Source organism: Rhynchophorus ferrugineus, unplaced genomic scaffold (assembly GCF_030347505.1).
Source record: "Rhynchophorus ferrugineus isolate W39M unplaced genomic scaffold, kcgeb_rfMv2 rfM3, whole genome shotgun sequence".
Lineage (NCBI taxonomy): Eukaryota > Metazoa > Arthropoda > Insecta > Coleoptera > Curculionidae > Rhynchophorus > Rhynchophorus ferrugineus.
The window spans coordinates 15,401,743-15,420,903 of record NW_027472582.1 but is presented as its reverse complement, the minus strand read 5'-3'; the positions used below and the strand labels follow the sequence as shown (position 1 = coordinate 15,420,903).

Genomic DNA, 19,161 nt, shown 5'->3' with positions numbered 1-19,161 from the left:
AAATTCATTAATTTTGCTGAAATGAATTAAGAAATTTATTTTGTAGGAAATATAGGCCAATAATTAATTTTAAAGGATTTGCAACACACTTCATCAGGTATATTTGTAACAAACTTCATGTTTAAGCCTCACAGGCTTCACTTTTGAGTATGTGTCATTTCATCGAAGCACTAACGAAAAGTGTATCACGTTAGACAAAAAGCAAAACACATTAGAACCAAAATAAAACAACTATACTGCTTAGTCGGAAGACACTCTCAACTTGATCTAAAATCAAAAAGGTTGATCTATAATACAATTATAAAGCCAATTTGGACCTATGGGGTGCAAATATGGGGGTTGCACTAAAATTTCAAATCAGTTAGTCATACAGCGCTGTCAAAACAAGATTCTTCGATTGATTACCAATGCCTATCGCTATGTAACCAATGAAGAACTGCACGATGACCTGGAAATCAAATGGATTTGCGAAGTTGTGCAGGATTTCGCCTTGAAACATGAAAGAAGATTACTAAATCATTCTAACGTGGAAGCAATACAACTGCTGGGCAGCGCACAGGATGTCAGGAGATTGAAAGGAACAAAACCATACGAACTTGTGTGAACATTTAGTGTGCATTATTAGTGTAAACTATAGCTATAAGTTAATAATTAATAAATAATTATAATTTTATAATTGAGGAATACATACTGATGTATTTTCTCGCACTCGTCTTGCTTGTTAATTAATCCAAGAACATAGGAAAAGTAGTAATAAATTAATTGTAATAATAATAATAATTAAGATTGTACTAAGCGATAATAAAGATGTTACAAAAAGATAAGTAATAAAGATGTTACAAAAAAACTAACGAAAAGTTTCTTCATTGCGTTGAAAATGTCTTTATTTGAGTTTGTATAAAAAGGCGACTTTTTTGAAATGTAAACCAAATTTATAGGACTATTAATAAAATCTTTCTAAAATAAAAACTATTTTCTTCATTTCATTCATTTCGAGAAATAGTAAAAGAACTAATTTTTCCAAAACTCTTTTAATACCATCTGGAGTCAATTTAGTTCGAATTGTCTCACTAAAAAACTATACGTTTAATTAAAGTTAAATGAATTCATTATTTAGGAGGTAAATATTTTTTAAAATAAATATTGATCGGGACAATATTATTTTCCTATTTTTACTGCGGCTAAGTTCATGAACTTGCCGCCGATCCCTGGGATCTTTTATCGCTCTAAGGACAACGGACTCGTTTCTAGGACCCCGTCACCTACGGCCGGCATTTTTTCGCATTCATTCACTGTTTTTTCGCCGGACTATTACGTGGAAAACCACGTGAAACTATATCTGTCAGAGAAACAAACTCGGAGAGATCGCTCTATCGTCGTTCCGAGACAAGGCTGCCCCGCTGCTATTAATAGTCCTCTGACGTCGTTATATCTACCGAGTGTTTCCCAAAATAACACCGTCGACCGGTAATCATGAGACGCCAGTGTACGGACGTCAAAAGATGAAGGCATGTGATTTCGGTAGCTGTTATCGAAAATAAATTATCCGGAATGAAAACGGCATCGGTTCATGTTTGTTTTAATTGCAACCGACTCGTTCCTGCAAAAAGGTTTGGCGTGTATGTGTATTACAAATCAATGTTTGTCAACAGCATTTACTGCATATATCATTTAAGCTCATTGAATTTGTCTTTCGGCGTGAGCTACATTTCATAACCTTTTTTGAATTTTGGCCAACACATACCATTCATATAAATATATATTGTGTATTATGTTACCTTATTTAGTTGTCTCCTATCATTCATCATCCCATTCAATATCACACATTCATAAATCTTTCTGAAATATTTCCTACAATTATCGAAATAATGGAAACAATTTATATAGAACAATAACTACAAATATTATACGAAAACTGTTTGTTAATTTTGAAGACTATTTTATTCTAGTACTACAACGTTCAGTAATGGATCCTTTGCTTTTTATATTGTACATTAATGATATTAGATAAGTAATAACGAAGGTGTCAACAGTAACATGGTTATTAGATGATTTTTGTAACAAAGTACTATGTGGTAAAATATATAAAAGTTGCAAACGGCGAAGAGTAGATTACAGTACGGGTTGTCTGTGAACATGTTGAAAATTAGTAAAGACTTGTTGGGTGATGGTAATAACAAAGTGAAGAGGTAAAATAATAAAATATTTGGGGATCAAGGTAGATGACAGATTGCAACATAATAATCACCGCCCTTATATTTAAAAGAAAGCTAAAGAAATGAACTTTGGTTTGTTCAGAGTAAACAAAACTGACTAACGATGTTTGATATATGATTAGTTTAGAATTTACCATAATGATTGATATGGGATAAAGAGAAATTGTAAAATTGGACCATGATAGTTATACTGTAATTAGGGGATATGTTGAAAGTAATAAGTGTTGTCGTAGAATCTAAACTTGTTTATTTTTCATTACGATTTTGTTTGGTTCTATTTATTTTATTTTTAGTCTTAATTTGATATGTGGGGTAAATGTAATAAGTTTAATTCTAGTTGTATCAGAGTAGCTGTTGGCTAAATTAATGAATCAAAACTATAATGATTAATTTGGGCGAAATAGAGTTGCGGGAACTGCAGAAGGCACAAAATCAACGGTGCTAGAGAAGTTAAGATTAATTGCTATGAGAGAATGATTCAATGCATTTATTTTTATGTTTGTAAAATATTAAATTTGTTATCGGAGTAAATGTAATTGATAAAGGGGGTATCGGCATTAAAACGAGGTAAATGTAAAATCTATAAACTTAAGGATACAGAACAAGGATAAGAAAAACGAAATGAAGAGTACATTATATGTAGTAGACGAAGGGTTGGTAAAGGCGTGGAAATTGCGTATATAATATTCTTTCGTTAATTCTATTTTGCTTTATTATTATATTAAGTGCCTCATTTACACAAGAATTTCACTCAATGAAGTGCAGTATACTTTTATTATAATTTGAGCAACTGCTTCCTTTATTTTGCTTATTTCCAAACGGATATGATCAGATATGGCCACTAAGAAAATCACCAGAAAATGAAGCTACTTTTGCATAGCAAAAAATGTCTCACAGATAGCGCTACTAGAATTAAACCCATATGATTTTTAATTAGCCGTAACCTCAAAAGATGCGTGTATAAATTTGATGTCGGATCATTAGTTTGTGAATTATAGCATTTTGAGTGAAGCAACTTTTGTTATTGTGAAAAAAAAATATATAAAAAGGAATTTCGCGTGTTGATAAAATACTGTCCTTTGAAGGGAAAAAAAACAGTTGAAGCAAAAAGTGTCCGGTCCCGGGAAAATCAACCATTGGTATGCTGAGTTTAGACGAGGTGAAATGAGCACCGAAGACGGTGAACGCACTGAAGGCTGAAGGTTGTTACCGATGAAAACATTTAAAAAATCCACAAAATGATTTTGAAGGAGCCTAAATTGAAATTGAATGAAATAGTAGACACTCTAAAGATATTAACTGAACGTGTATATTACATCATTCACGAATATTTGGATATGAGAAAGCTCTGTGTAAAGTAGGTGCCGCGTGTGCTCACTTTTGACCAAAAACAACGACGAGTTGATGATTCGGAGCAGTGTTTGAAGATGATCAAGCATAATAAACCCGAGTTCTTGCGTCGATATGTGACAATGGATGAAACATGGCTCTATCATTTCACTGCGAAGTCCAATCGATAGTCATCCGAGTGTCAGCGACTATTTCCTGTTCTCAGATCTTAAAAAAATGCTCGCTGGGAGGAAATTTTCGTTTTTTCGAAATTATCTATTTTGAAGCAATGGACTGACTAATCATACTACAAAAATGGATCGAAAAGTTGGAGGGTCGCTATAATCAGTGTATCACCCTTGAAGGGAATTATGTTGAATAAAAAAACCTAATTTAGCGGCAAAAATGTGTTTTACTATGGTAGGTCGGGGACTTTTCAATTGATCTGTTAGAATTCAAATAATGCTAATAATAAGAAAAGCAATTTTTCGCTCGGAATTTCAAAATTTATAAATAATGACATCAATTATAAATAATTGCCTTTGAGAAGCACTAAAAATTTAATTAAATTTAATGTTTCTTAAAATCAAATAAATTATTTTCATCGTCGTTCAAATAAAAATATATTTAACACCTTGAATTGTCTAACGGATTAAATCCAATCCATTATATAAAAACTAGCACAGGAACAGCAATAAAAATTAATTTTGTTTAGTTAATGTGAATAAATAGAGCTTCTAATCTACTAGGTGAAATTTATCTTGAAAGAACCAAGAACTAAATATTTATACGAACTTCACAGGTTATGCTTTAAACACGCGGTTTTCAGATATATATCGATGATATTTTCCAATAAATGAGTGCATTAATTTAGTTATTTTTCTGATATTTGAACTATCATTGTCTTATAAATTAAAATATACATATTTTTCCAGAACATAAACATTCCCAGTATATAAAAAAAAATAAACGCATCAAGAAACCGCGAGCCAAGTTCATTTATCTGACAGCATTGCAAGTGAAATTCGTTTTACCGCTGCAAAAAATGACCTATTTCTATTGCCAAAAATCGTACCGATATTTTTATCAGTCAGTATTTCATTGTTGCAAAACAAATGTAACGCTTGATTCTATAATAATTCACGATAAATTTAGAAATCTTGTCTTTGGAATTCAAGGGATCATCTATAAAAAAATTGTTATTATAAGATAGACTAGGAACTCTTAGAAAGAACGAAAATAGAACTAGTATTCCTGACCGATCTAAATCAAACGGATGGTGATATAAATAATTCATTGTGCCTCTAGAGAATTCCTTATATTTTATCGTATTGTTGTTTGAAATCAGTGAAAGTTATTTACCTTTGAATAAAATAACACTATTGTTGTTTTATATATTATATATGATTAGCTGATACTGAAAGTGCAATGTCTGGTAAATACAGTCAACCATTTATATTAAGGTATTTTTATTTAGCATCATATTAAGTCAATTTACCATATCACCTTCCATTTATTTGCCTTCTAAGTTTTTTTCGAGGTTTATCAATATTTTTTTTAGCTAATATTTCTTCAAAATAAATTAAATATAATTTGCAATAGAACTTTAAAATTGGTACTGATTCTTATAAATATTGATATATCGAAATATGGATGTTTTTTTCGGTATCCAAAACCCCTAGTTGATATCAAAGGCACTACTAGTTTGATGGTTTTACATATCTCTGCGTACAATATCAGTTTTACATCTAGTATTATTGAGTTATTCAGTGTATAGAGCCATTAGTACATTACTTTTCTTGTTTGATTAGAAAAAAATCATCTAACACTCTTAGAAACTTATGGTGATGCTGTTACATCATATTACAATTGTCGTTGGTTGTGTTGGTTTTAGTTCTAATGATTTCAAGATTGAGCAAGTTTGGAGACAATGAGTTATAAGATTTACATACGATGAAAACCGAGCTCAAACTCTGAAAGAACTTTCAGACAATTCAATTGAATAAATTATTACAAGACGTTTACCTGTGATGGAGAGTATTGAAAAGGTGGGAAATTGGCATAAAATGCTATTTTGAATAGTTTCAACACTGCTTGTCAGGTAAAAAAAAAGTTTTCTGTGGCGTATTGTAATTTTTGATGGAAATTGGATCTATTATGATTATTCCAAGTGCGAAAAGTCATGGGTTAACACCAGAAGTCACCTGCATTGACACCGAGGACAAATATTACTCAACAGCAATGAATAGACGAATATCTAACGACACTAATTAAACAAATTGCGGGAAAGAATCTGAAAGGCATTTTGAATGACAGTGCATTTCTGTTCAATTTTACTTATGAGCCCTTTTTTTTAAAATTAGGAATTGAGTATTGAAAATTGAATTCTTCGTTCATTTCATTGCAAATGAAAGAAACTCGTTGCAACCGTTATCCACTTATTTCTTTGGCAAACATGGTTACAATATCGAAAGAATGCTTTATCTTTTTATACTATTTAGGAATTGACTTAACTATTGGTATATTCAGATAATAACAAATGTATCTCGGACAGATCATGCAATATTGCTGGAAATAAGTAGTAATCAGATGTAGTAATGTTCGAATAAGACGGGTAGAATGCAACATCCCATTAAATCTTTTCCATGTATAATTTCACAGTTTTTGCAATATGTGGTCTTATATTAATTATTGGATTTAACTACGACTGCAAACGAATATATAGCACTTTCAACAAAAAAGCCAATCCATGTCATCAACAACATCGAAGGTATCTCAAAATGCAGTTTATAAAAACGTAAAATCCCTTTTAAATTCGGAGTATTTTTTTCCTCATTTTACTAATTAGCATTATTCAAGTTAAAAAAAGACAGAATGAAGTATGATGCGTCCGAAGATGCGACCCAATCGCTCTATATAATATTGTGCGTATACCTATTGTGGCTATTTAATTTTAATTGTAGTTTAAGTCCTACAATATATATGCAATATTTTATAACGTTATTTTTGTTTCACTATTTTGTTTACAATATTACAGTATTTTGTTGTCAGAGTCAGAGTAAACGAAAGCTTAAATTTGGTGCGGTAATGTTGCTTTATACATTTTGATGACGTGCATTGGCTGTTTTATTGGAGGGACGATAAAAATAATTAGAGAAAAATTGAACCTGACCTATAAAGCTTGTTAAAAAATCTAATTGATTACCAAAAGAATGATTATATTTACGTTTAATAGGTCTAGCCATGTTTACTGGATAAATATACACATATTGTGTTGAGATATATGTAACCGAAGTCACTGAACTTGTCTTATCATTTTTAAAATCATTATCTTGCTCGCGTTTTCCATTATTTCTCGTTAGGGGCTTCCTCTTACTAACACTCATTTCAATAGAAAAAGTCTGTGCATAAATTATGAAAATTACAATTTCGTTACTATCGAGAAATACTATTTTGTGTTACCTGAATATGATATTTGTTGGTTTTGTACACTTGTTTTATCTTGTTTTAACTGAAATGTATCGCTAGGTAAGACATACATTTATACGTTGCCTCGAACACATTAGTTCCGTATGATTGCAACGATGCACATCATGTGATTCACTGCGATCTAATATCAATAAAAAATTGAAACTCGTGTTCACAGTCGGAGACTACGAGAAAATACGTCACAGTGTGCATAACGAAATTATATCAATGTATTAGCTATATTTAGCGAATACGGCGCTGTGATTGCGTGAGTTAGCAAATTATGTAAAATATACGGTGGAAATGAATGAAATAAAATTATCGTTATTCACTGGAGACATACTGAACTATTAAATTGGTAGTATTAAACTAGGACATATGCTGTTGTTTTTTACAAATCATCATTTTCTTGCTGCTGTGTACGTGTTTCATTATAACTTATCAAATTTGTATTAACACATTTTTTTCGTAGTATAATGTGTGAAGGTCTTAGTATAATGTGTGAATATAGATATTAACACTTTAAGATTTTGAATATTCTAAATTGGGATATAATATATACCAAAGTAATTTTCATACTTTGATATCTTTCTTGAATAAAATCTACTAGATAGTTTTTGATAGTTGAACTTAAACTGCAAATTCTTTCATGGCGATTTTTTTAAACACCTGTACCTTAGTTGCCTACTTTAAGCCATCTCCGTCTCTAGACTTACGCTTATACATTGACTGATTCTTTGTAGATGTATATATTATTATATTTTTAATGATGATATGAAGTATGCTTATATATATATATATATATATATATATATATATATATATATATATATATATATATATATATATATATATATATGTATATATAATCCAATGCGTGACTATCTTTAAGTTACAGTTCGAGAGTTTCTTATATAGCTTATACAGCATTTTAAAAAATGCATAAATGTTAGATGCACAAAATTTAAAATCCTTTTTTAATATTCCGGAATGGTCTTTACCATTTTTGTATTAAACTTTATTTTTTATTACTAAAATCAAATTGAATAATGCTTTTTCCTATTATTCCTACGCCAGCTTAGTTGGTGCAGTGGTAAGTGAGGATAATTTTCTTTGGTGTTGCCAAGTTTACCATTATTAAGTTAAATCCACAGTTTTAAGTTCCAAGTATATCAAAAAATAATATATGATTTTATGCTAATATGAGAGTTAAAATTTTGGGCAATGTAAAAACTGTATAATAAATTTGATAATGACATGTCACTGATTTTTTATCTTGAAGGAATTTTCTTCTGCAAAACAAGTTTGTTTTTATAAAATATTGTTCATTGTAATATTTCTTCAAGAGTTTGTAGTAACATTCTGGTTTATTATTTCATGTGCCGAGGTAATTTGCAAATAAATTCCTTTTATACTTTAAAAAACTTAACTCATATCAGCTATATCAATTTTATTTATTTATTTATTTAATATAAACCCGTCAGCCTCTTGGGCTATTTAGGGTGAATTACAATACATTATATGAACATTAACATCTTAAAATACTACACAGTAAATTATAAACAGTAGAATATATACAATCAATTTTTCAATTACGCAATAATAAATGTATGTTACAGGTGTTGAAGTAGGTCTATGGTCTTTAGATAGTCAATCAGCAGATTCAGTTGAAAATCAAATTGAGTAATGCTTTTTTCAATTATTCGTCCGCCAGCTTAGTTGGCGCAGTGGTAAGTGAGGACGGCCGTCCTACTGTTGCAATAGTCGCGGGTTCGAATCCTGCTGGAGCATGATCGTAAATTTATGTTTGTGATTGTTTGATATTTGTGATTGTCCTCAGGCCAGAGCCCAAAATCCAATAAAGAAAATGATCCCAGTTACGCCAGTAACCGGGCTGGGTAAGACCGGATGTCTTCTGGGATGATTTATAAGTTAGTTACTCGCCAGTCGGTTGGATTAATGCTTAATGCTAGTTGGTAAAAAAGATGCTCTAATATACAACAAGAAAGTATATTAAGATATTTATTGTTTGCAAAAATAAAATAAAAACAAAATGAAATGCCAGATGATTAATATTCGAAATTAACGATGGAATTAGGGAATGAAAAGAGCTAAAAATATAATTACAAAAATTGTACAACTTAATTTTGAACCTATTATCTAAAAATGGAAATTTTATGGCGTTTTCCCATAAAATTTTTGAAATATCAAATAAGAATTAACTGAGATTTATGTGACGAAACCTTTAATCTCAGATACGAATTATAACATTATCTCATGGATATTTACACGAAGGCAACACGGAGTTAATACTGCCTGGTGATTCGCCGCATTATAGAGTATAAAATTTAATACAGTTCGTTCGTATTTTTCCATATTTAAGTTTTAGATAATTCAAGCAGATAAAAAATGCTGTTAAAGATTTACATAAGCCCGATAATATTATGCAACAATTATGGTATTATGCATACGATCTTTACCGTCATAGTTCATTGTTATCGTTTAAATTCGAGATAATTCTTTGAGCAGAATGAACTACATTTTCTAGTTTACACCGGATCTATTTTAGTGGGAAACAGGTAATGGTTAAATATTGTTTCATATAGGTTTAGGTACATAGATTTTAAATTTCAAAACATCAACATACTATGAATTGGAATTAATTTTGAGGTAGGCCAATTACTAGTTTAATTAGTTGAAAATTATTAAGTGATTGTATGTATTTTACTCAACGATATCTATGAATGTAAATAACTGTTAAGTATTTCAACCTATATTTTGGTGGTTTTGCTTTACATAAGATAACAGTTTCCCATTTAGTACTATTGAATTATTTTGTGGATAAAGACGCTAATCACGATGGTCAAATTAGCATTTTGAAGAAATCTGCTGCCGAAGCCCATCAAACACTTTTAGAAACTTATGGTGATGATGCCTTGTCACATTGTAGTTGTCGGTTTTAGTTGAAAAATATATTCAAGTGATTTTCACATGGATTTATTGGAAATAGCTTAGTTAAGATAGTTCTATAAGCACCGGAGCAAGCGATAGTCAAGAGGTGTTATATCTGGACTATACGGCGGGTACATCAAAACTTCCCCTCGAGCTTAGGCAATTTTGACTAGTCATTAAGGAATCTCTTATTGGTCGGTTGTTGTAATAATGGAAGAGTTTTCCTATTACACATTGGCTTGTTTTATTTTAATTTCCTAAAATAATCACGTAACTTGTACGGAGTTGGTAATCAATCAATCATCATATCCACTGTAATATGTGGAGCGTTCTACCTTTTATTATAATACTATTTCCAATTATTGCAAAATTCATTATATTTCTTCAATTTTAAACAAACAATTCTTCAACCACTGTACTCTAAATAACCTAGAAGAATCATTTTTCCCACGTGCCTTTAGATGTAAGCTGTAAGCTATACTTTGTAAGTTATATGCATTAGGAAAAATGTAATTTTTTTCTTAATTCAAAAAAATATATTGATTATTTGTAAGAAAATCCTCCTCTTTTTTGTAAGAAAATCCTCTTTGTAAAAAAATTAAAAATAATTATCCGTACATAATAAGTTGCTACTATATAAGACACTAAAACCTATATAGACCTACGGATTTCAGTTATATACTGCGAGAAGTATCATCAAAATGATAAAACTATATCAGAATAAAGTGCTAAGAAGTATTGTCGATGCACCCAGATACTATAGGAACAGCTACCATTGGATTGCAACTGTATATAGACGAAATTAAGAGATTCGCAATTAAACATGGAGAAAGACTCCACTCTTATGTAAACACCGAAGTGTTGCAATTCTTTGACAACACTGAACTAGGATGCAAACCCAAAAGTACACTCAAGTGTAATGTTAAAAACACTGAAAAGTGTTTAGGGGCTAAGTAAGAACCAATGGTTTCAATAAGTAGTAATAATATATTGATAAATTTTAAAAAAGTCAAGGCTTAATATAAACTAAAAGAAAACAAAATATACATATTGAAAGATAAATAATCTTTTTTGAATGAATTAGAGATATGATAATGAGTTAAAACTAATTCAAACTAATTAATTGGATACAGTTGGTTATTTTGTATGAAAAGCTCGACAGACCTAATTGGAGAAGTTTTCCTAAGCTAATATGTATTGTATGACATATATGACTAAACTGTTAGATGGGAGTTATAATCGGTTTCTACAAGAATTATCAAACGTAGGTAATAAATCGCTTTAGTTAGAACCGAGGACATTTTGACCTATTATTCATTGTAACACAATTTTATTATTGAACGTAATTTAATTGTAACAAAAGTTTAAACATTTTAGTGCTCTATTATATAATTACTCTAAATTGTTACGACTTTGAGCATATTCATCAGAAAATTAAACTGACGAACATATAGATAAATTTTTGGTTGTTTTACATGTTTTACAAGTAATTAAACAACCTTTAACTAAATTATATCAGGGTGACATTTCACACGAAAATTTTGGCCGAGTCTCAGTGACGGACATCATAATTTTCCTTGGTGTTGCCAAGTTTGCTATTATTACGTTAAATCTACAGTTTTAAGTTCCAAGTATATATTTTTTTATATTTATCTGTAAGTTAACATTTTGGGCAATGTAACCACTGTATAATAAATATGATAATGACGTGTCACTGATTTCTTATCATGAATGAATTTTATTCTGCAAAACAAGTTTGTTTTTATAAAATTATTGTTCATTGTAATATTTCCTCAAAAGTTTTTAGTAACATTGTAGTTTATTATTTCATTTGCCGAGGTAATTTGCAAATAAATTCCTTTTATACTTTAAAAAACTGATGTTAAAATTAACTCATATAAGCTCTATCAATTAATTAAATTTAAGTACCAAGAAATATATTAAATTTTTTTGAAAAAATATCGGCTTATAAAATATCGATATATCGGCCAAAAAATACTGACCAAAAATATCGATATTTTTCAGCATCCCTAGCTTATACTGAGTGTCCATCCAGTCATCAATCATTCAAAAATGGATAGAAAAGAAAAACGTTTAACTCAGTAGTAGAGATATAAATCTTAATTATATTTGTAAAATTTTAATATTGGTCAATGATGGCATTTTAATAGTTTAGTAGCACATTTTTCCCATTTCCAAAAATTACATCCAAAAATAATTTTTACGTTTATTTTCTTTCGAGACTCATTAGGAAAGAACAGAAATATATTTGTGGGAACATTAACTACATCTTTTTTTGTGTAACCTTAATGAGAAATTCTAATTACAGGGTGAAGATGAAAAAGTGCCGATAATTATGCAAAGATACTTGAATTCAAAAAAAGTTTTAAATGTGCTAAATTTTTATTTAGTTTCTAATATACTATATTTATAAATGTATACAAGAGTCAAGCTACAAACTATTGCTAACTACAAACTAAAAACTATTTTGAAGAAAATAGCAAACAGTTATATAATTCGAAATCTGGTAATAAGGAGGATGTTTTATAACTATGATTGCTTGATACTGATCAAGACGTTCAATCAACTAATTTAGACAATGATGAGCTAAAATATATTAAATAATGTGAAATAAATTAATATTAATATTGTGGCGACCGCCACGGCCCTTTAGGCCACCACGAATTCACCACCAGCAAGTACAAAGGTTGACAACGCCGATGGATTGGTACCATGCAGTTCCAGGCGATAAAAGACCATCACGACGACGTCTCGTTCTCTTTTCTTTTCTCCATCCCCTTGTAATAGTACCACTTCCACAGCGCTACCGTACTTCCTCTACCTAACCTAATATCCTTTCAATTCTCCCGTCGACCACATGTATCATTTAACATTGAAATAAACAGTATTTCTTCAACCAGTGTGTTCAGTTCTCGTGCAAATTCCTTCCAAAAATAGTAGTGAGTGTTCTGACAAATAATCGCAGCGGCAGCCACACATTTCGACCGACTGACCGACCCGATGAACATTCCTACAATATCTTATATATAAGCTCGAAATAGCTTTAAAGCTGATTTCTCTAGTGATCACGGAAACTGACAACAACAACAATTTTAAAAAGGCTTCTAGAACTGCTGGTCTTTCAAGTGGATTATTGAAAGAACTGTTAAAAAACCAACCAACATGTTAGCATACATTCAATGCCCATTTGCAACTAGAGCAAGTAATTATGCCTAAATCAGCAGAAAATGTGGGGTGTTACAAGTTTATCTCGCTGCTACCTGCGATATCCAATATTTTTGAAAAACTACTGTTAAAACATGCTAAATCACTTTGCAGACTGAAATTCAAAATTGCCACTTAACAATCCACCAAATGTATAGAGTTAAAGAGGTTATTAAAAAGCGTTTCGAGGAAAGGCGTTTGACAAGGTATGCATTTGGGACTGATCTCTGAGATGGATAATTATTGTCAAATTGTTGACGAACTATTGTCAATTGCTGGACTGGCATCCTTTCGGAAGAAAATTTAAAATGTTGCATGGAGGAACATTCTAAACATTAAAATCTATTTCTGCTGTTGCACCACTCCTATATTTGCATTGCCGATATTCCAACAATAAAAGAAACCGCACTTGGAATTATTACACAATAATTATGGCAAAAGATACCTAGATGACTAAGATATAACCTAGAGCTATGGCAGAAAAACTACAAGTTGCAGTCAACTTGACTCAAAATTTGTTTATGTCAGGACATGCTTCCACTGAAGAATTACATCGTCATCGGCAATAAGGAAAAAAATACAAACATTGTGATGGATTTAAGTGCAAAGGTGTAGCAAATAGCCTTTGCTGCAAATCAGGAAAAAATTCACTACCATTATTAAAAATTAAACTAGAACGATTGAAAAATTGATATATTTAGTTCTCGCTTCCAAATGACATCATTTGGAGTAACAAGGATCGTTCATAATGAGGATGGAAGCAATTTTGACTTAATATTCAATATTTAGGACGAAGTGTACCATCAAATTGGTTCTTTCTCGTCAATGCCTGATGTCAATCCAAAATATTTGAATTTCTTTTTTTGATGACGAGTAGCAACAAACTAAATACGCTGTTTATACAATTACATCGAGTAGATGGAGGAGGGAGATATTGTTAAAACTTTGAGGAGGTGTTTGTAAAACCTTAACTAATTGGTCCAGTTGTTCAACACAGTTTCCAATAGATTGCAAAATGATAACCACGTTATTGTCATTAAATCAGACAAAGTACCATATGGAATCACGTAGGAATATATAAAGTACCAATTGTTAATAAAGTTCTAATAGTTATGGCGTCAGGATATGCTTCTACTGAAGAACTACATCGAAAATTGTTGACTAGATTTATTTGGAAATACGTCATCAAAACATATTTCACAATAATTATTTTTTACGAAAGAACCGAATCTTCAAAGAAGACCCGAGTTGTTATTCCAGAACCGTTATTGTTACGTTCTTACGTAAAACCGAACGTCAGGAAACCTCCGATTTTCCGAAAAAAAGTATTTATACTGACACGTGCATCTATAAATATGTTCACGCAGTTCAATGATCATACGGTTAAAGAGCGTCCACGCAATGCGGAGAAAAACAGTATCGTTGACAGAGCACCTTGTTATAGGCACTTGGTAATTTTCAATGTAGAAAAATATTTTTTGGCAAGGCTCACCCGGTCACCATAGGCCAAGGCGATGCAAGCGGCAAATGATGCAAAAACGTGATATTATCGCACAGAGGAATCACGTGTATTTCCGATCGTCAGCCAGATATATTCGAATATGAAATTTAAAGGTTTTGCCCCGACTATCAGATATGAATGAGGGAACTATTGAGACATGAAAAACTATCGTATTTTTTAAAAAAGTTTTTTTTTGTTCCTGAAACACTTGCATTGGACGTCTTTGATTTGATGCGAATAATTTTCACCAAAATTTATCCATATCAGGACATGCTTCTACTGAAGAACTATACCGTCATCGGCAATAAGGAAAAAATACAAACATTGTCATGCATTTAAATGCAAAGCTGTAGCAAATAGCCTATGCTGCGCATCAGGAAAAAATTCACTTCCAATATTAAAAATTAAACTAGAACGATTGAAAAATTGATATATTTAATTCTCGCTTCCAAATGACATCATTTGGAGCAACAAGAATGGTTCAGAGTGACAATGGGAGCAATTTTGACTCAACATTAAAAATTTAGGACCAAGTGCGCTATCAAATTGGTTCTTTCTTTTCAATGTCTGATGTCAATCCAAAACATTTATTTTTTTTTGCGCGACAAGGAGCAGCAAACTAAATACATTGTTTATACAATTACATCGAGTAGGTGGAGGAGGGAGACATTGTTGAAACTTTGAGTTTTTTTTTTGTTTGAGGTGTTTGTGAAACCTTAACCAATTGGTTCAGTTGTTCAACACCGTCTCCAGTAGATTTCAAAACGACAACTACGTTATTGTCCTTAAATCAGACCAAGGACCATATGGAATCACGTAGGATATACAATGTACCAATTGTTCTAATGAATTGTTGAAATGAAGTTCTAATAGTTATGGCGTGCAAACGGTCGACCAGATCACATTAACGTGTAATCCAAACTGGGATGAAATTAAAACTTTGTTGTTGCCAGGTCAAGAATCAATGAATCGCCATGATATTACAACACACGTGTTCAAACAAAAATTAAAATCGTTGATAAACTTGATTACACTTGACGTTTGAAGTGGACAACGTCTGTCGAATCTGCTCATTAACTTATATAATTTTACGAAGACCGATGTAGAAGTAATATGCCGACAATTTTAAGAATCTGTCATAGTAAGTTATACAATTATTGACGTTAATGTTCTACAGCTTTTAATATATTTTAAGTTTGACAATTAGCCAAGCATACGAGTTAACATATTGAGAAATTAATCAAAACGAAATTAAGTCAAACAGATTGGAATTATTTGTATCGATTGATGCGGATTAAAATAGTAAACAGTATAAATTTTATATATTAGCCTGGTTTGCTTTAAGGCCTTGATATAACTGATTAATGAGGTATTGTAAAATATGTTGAAATATTACATATTTTTAAAATAATGTTAGCCTACAATTTTTGTCGGGGTGTGTTTAATATTGTTACAGATGTTTTTGTAATTTTATTTATGTTTTAATCACATTATATATTTTAGTACTGAACGCGGCCTGCACTGGAAGGCACATCTAAAGAAGCAGATAGAAGACCCTAGAAGTACTTGCAATGAGACTAAAAGGATAGAGCCTTTTGTGCTGCTGTAGTGTGGTTAGTGCAAAAGCCTGCATATAAAACAAGCAAGTTAGTTCTTAGTTCTCTCAAAGTAATTTACCATTTCATAGTACTATCCATTGAAAAAGTATTGTTCAAATTGTAAGTTTTAGTAATATAACTGATATATTATATGGTAATAAGGAGTAAACATAATGAAAGTACTCTCTTTACTAGTCTAAAATATCAATTGTCACCACTAAAAAAATTCATAAAAATTTTAATCGCTAAAAATCCTGCAAAATAGTTTCAAAATATTCCCTACAATTTAATTTCAGAAGTAATTAGGATTTCTGTAATATATACAACTACAGTATAGAGAACTGAAATCATAATCTGAGTTTATGATATGTCAAATAATTTCAAGCTGTTTAAATTTAATAAATTGTGAAACTTAAAAAAATCAACTTGGCTAATAAAATATGTAAAAATATCGACATTCCCTGAAATATTATACTAATAATATAATATTATAAATGTTCATTTTTTTGGTCCAACAACTAATTTTGGATATACGGAACTTATTAGTCATTAAACGTTAAAAATAATGATATTTCTTATCAAAAATACTAGATTCCAGCAAATTAAAACTATTATAATGTTTAAAATACAATAAATAACAAAATTAAGTACTAATAATAATAACCCGCTAATGATTTATGAACAATATATCATGAAAGCGACAAGAAATTATGTTTAATTTTAAATTATATTCCTACTATATAATTGCAGTTGCCATGAAATCTAATTTTATTTCGATATAACATATATTATTACTTTTACATCAACACATAGGTTGGAAACGTATATTTAAGAATATTTACTGTGACTTTAAGAGCATGAAACTCAAAACTAATACATAAATAACATCGAATTGCATGTCGTTTCTAAACGTTAATGGTGCTGTGAGAATACAGAACTCGTTTATCTGACAAGTTAAAAAAAACACCCCATAAAATCAAGTACCGAGTAAAATGAAACAATTATTGGGGATCAACAGTCATTAAATTCAATTATTATGCAATAAACGAGCATCCTTAACTAAATAAACAACGATTAACACTTGAAAAACGGTATATTTACGGAATACATCACTTAAGAAGCGAAAGGTTAGATAAACAAGAATGCAATTAAATAAATTGTTGTTTACACTAAGTTGGATGAAAAAATCTCATCAAAAGGGAAATAATAAAAAGGAGAATTCGAATCGAATTTATCAAAAATGCAGGAATAATCCCTGGATTCTTAATGACGTGTGTAGAGAGATATTATTTCACTTTTGTGTATCTATGTAAAAATACAAAATGCGTTTGATGAAAAGACATTCCCTGTTGATGGCCCTCGAAACTGCTGTTATTTACTGAAGTCGTATCTAACATATTTGGGAGAACATTTCAAAATCGAAAAAAAGTGTGGCGACCGCCACGACCCTTTAGGCCACCACTAATTCACCATCAACAACTACAAAGGTTGGCAACGCCGGTGGATTGGTACCATGCAGTTCTGGAGTATAAAAGGCCATCACGACGACGTCTCGCCCTCTTTTCTTATCACCGTCCCCCTGTAACAGTACCACTTCCACAGCGCTACCGTACTTCCTTCACCTTAACCTAATATCCTGTCAATCCTCCCATCGACCACATGTATCAATGGCAAGTTAAAATAAACAACTTTGATTCAACCAGTGTTTTTAGTTCCCGTGCAAATTCCTTCCAAAAATAGTAGTGAGTGTTCTGATAGATAACCGCAGCGGCAGCCACACGTTTCGACCGACCGACCGACCCGACGAACATTCCTGCAAGTGGTGACCCCGACGTGATCAAGTGCCTAACAGGTAAATCAACTCAACATAAGCCACTCGACAGGTGCTTGACACGTGCATGGAAGGATAGCACGAGGAACAGAACTCATCAACATCACGTGGTCGACGACATCCCACGAGACTAGCCTGATGGACGAAAACCACAGAAGCCCATCATGTATACCAGCAACACATGAGCACCCTCGCAACACGAAACGGGAAACGTAACACATTTACAGGTACCCTCAAACAAAGCTAAACGCCTCAAGACGAACGACGTCCTGCTACAGCTCCGATGGCAGCTGATCCCGTAAAACTCCTCGCTCAGGTTGGGATCCCCATCTCATCAGCAGTCCCCGGGCGTTTGTTTGCGTGATTGCGGGTGCATTCCGGAACTTGCACCACATATAGGTACGTTCCACGGCTGTTCCACTAGGAGGGGAGTTATGTGGCGACCGCCACGACCCTTTAGGCCACCACTAATTCACCATCAACAACTACAAAGGTTGGCAACGCCGGTGGATTGGTACCATGCAGTTCTGGAGTATAAAAGGCCATCACGACGACGTCTCGCCCTCTTTCTTATCACCGTCCCCCTGTAACAGTACCACTTCCACAGCGCTACCGTACTTCCTTCACCTTAACCTAATATCCTGTCAATTATCCCATCGACCACATGTATCAATTAAAATTATCATATTATCAAGTTAAAATAAACAACTTTGATTCAACCAGTGTTTTTAGTTCCCGTGCAAATTCCTTCCAAAAATAGTAGTGAGTGTTCTGACAAATAATCGCAGCGGCAGTCACACATTTCGACCGATTGACCGACCCGACGAACAATTCCTACAAAAGTATATCGATAAATTTGGTCGATATATTTTCGAACTGTATATAGTTCTTTTGGCCTCTCAGAGATTTTCTCTTATGAATATTTTTTTGGTATATTGATATTTTTTAATTATTAACCTCATTGAAAACAACCTCAGCTAGAACGTGGTGCTTTCAGTCCACTTTTCTATATCATCTATAATTCTGATATTCAAACAAACG

At 31.8% G+C, this 19,161-nt stretch overlaps 1 protein-coding gene across 3 annotated transcripts in view; it reads right to left on the bottom strand.

The window, feature by feature from the left end:
- The window catches only part of LOC143194353 (uncharacterized), a 112,243-nt gene that overhangs the window by 53,678 nt on the left and 39,404 nt on the right, over window positions 1–19,161 (bottom strand). Inside the window, exon 1 of one of the 3 annotated variants that reach the window (XM_076401059.1) lies at window positions 7,008–7,107. The exons of 1 other annotated variant lie outside the window; for it this stretch is intronic. In XM_076401059.1, coding sequence (XP_076257174.1) covers window positions 7,008–7,086 — 79 coding nt within the window. In that variant the 5' untranslated portion in view covers window positions 7,087–7,107. Of the gene's footprint in view, window positions 1–7,007; window positions 7,108–19,161 lie in introns of those variants that run through there. One more of the 3 variants, XM_076401057.1, reaches the window with a different exon arrangement.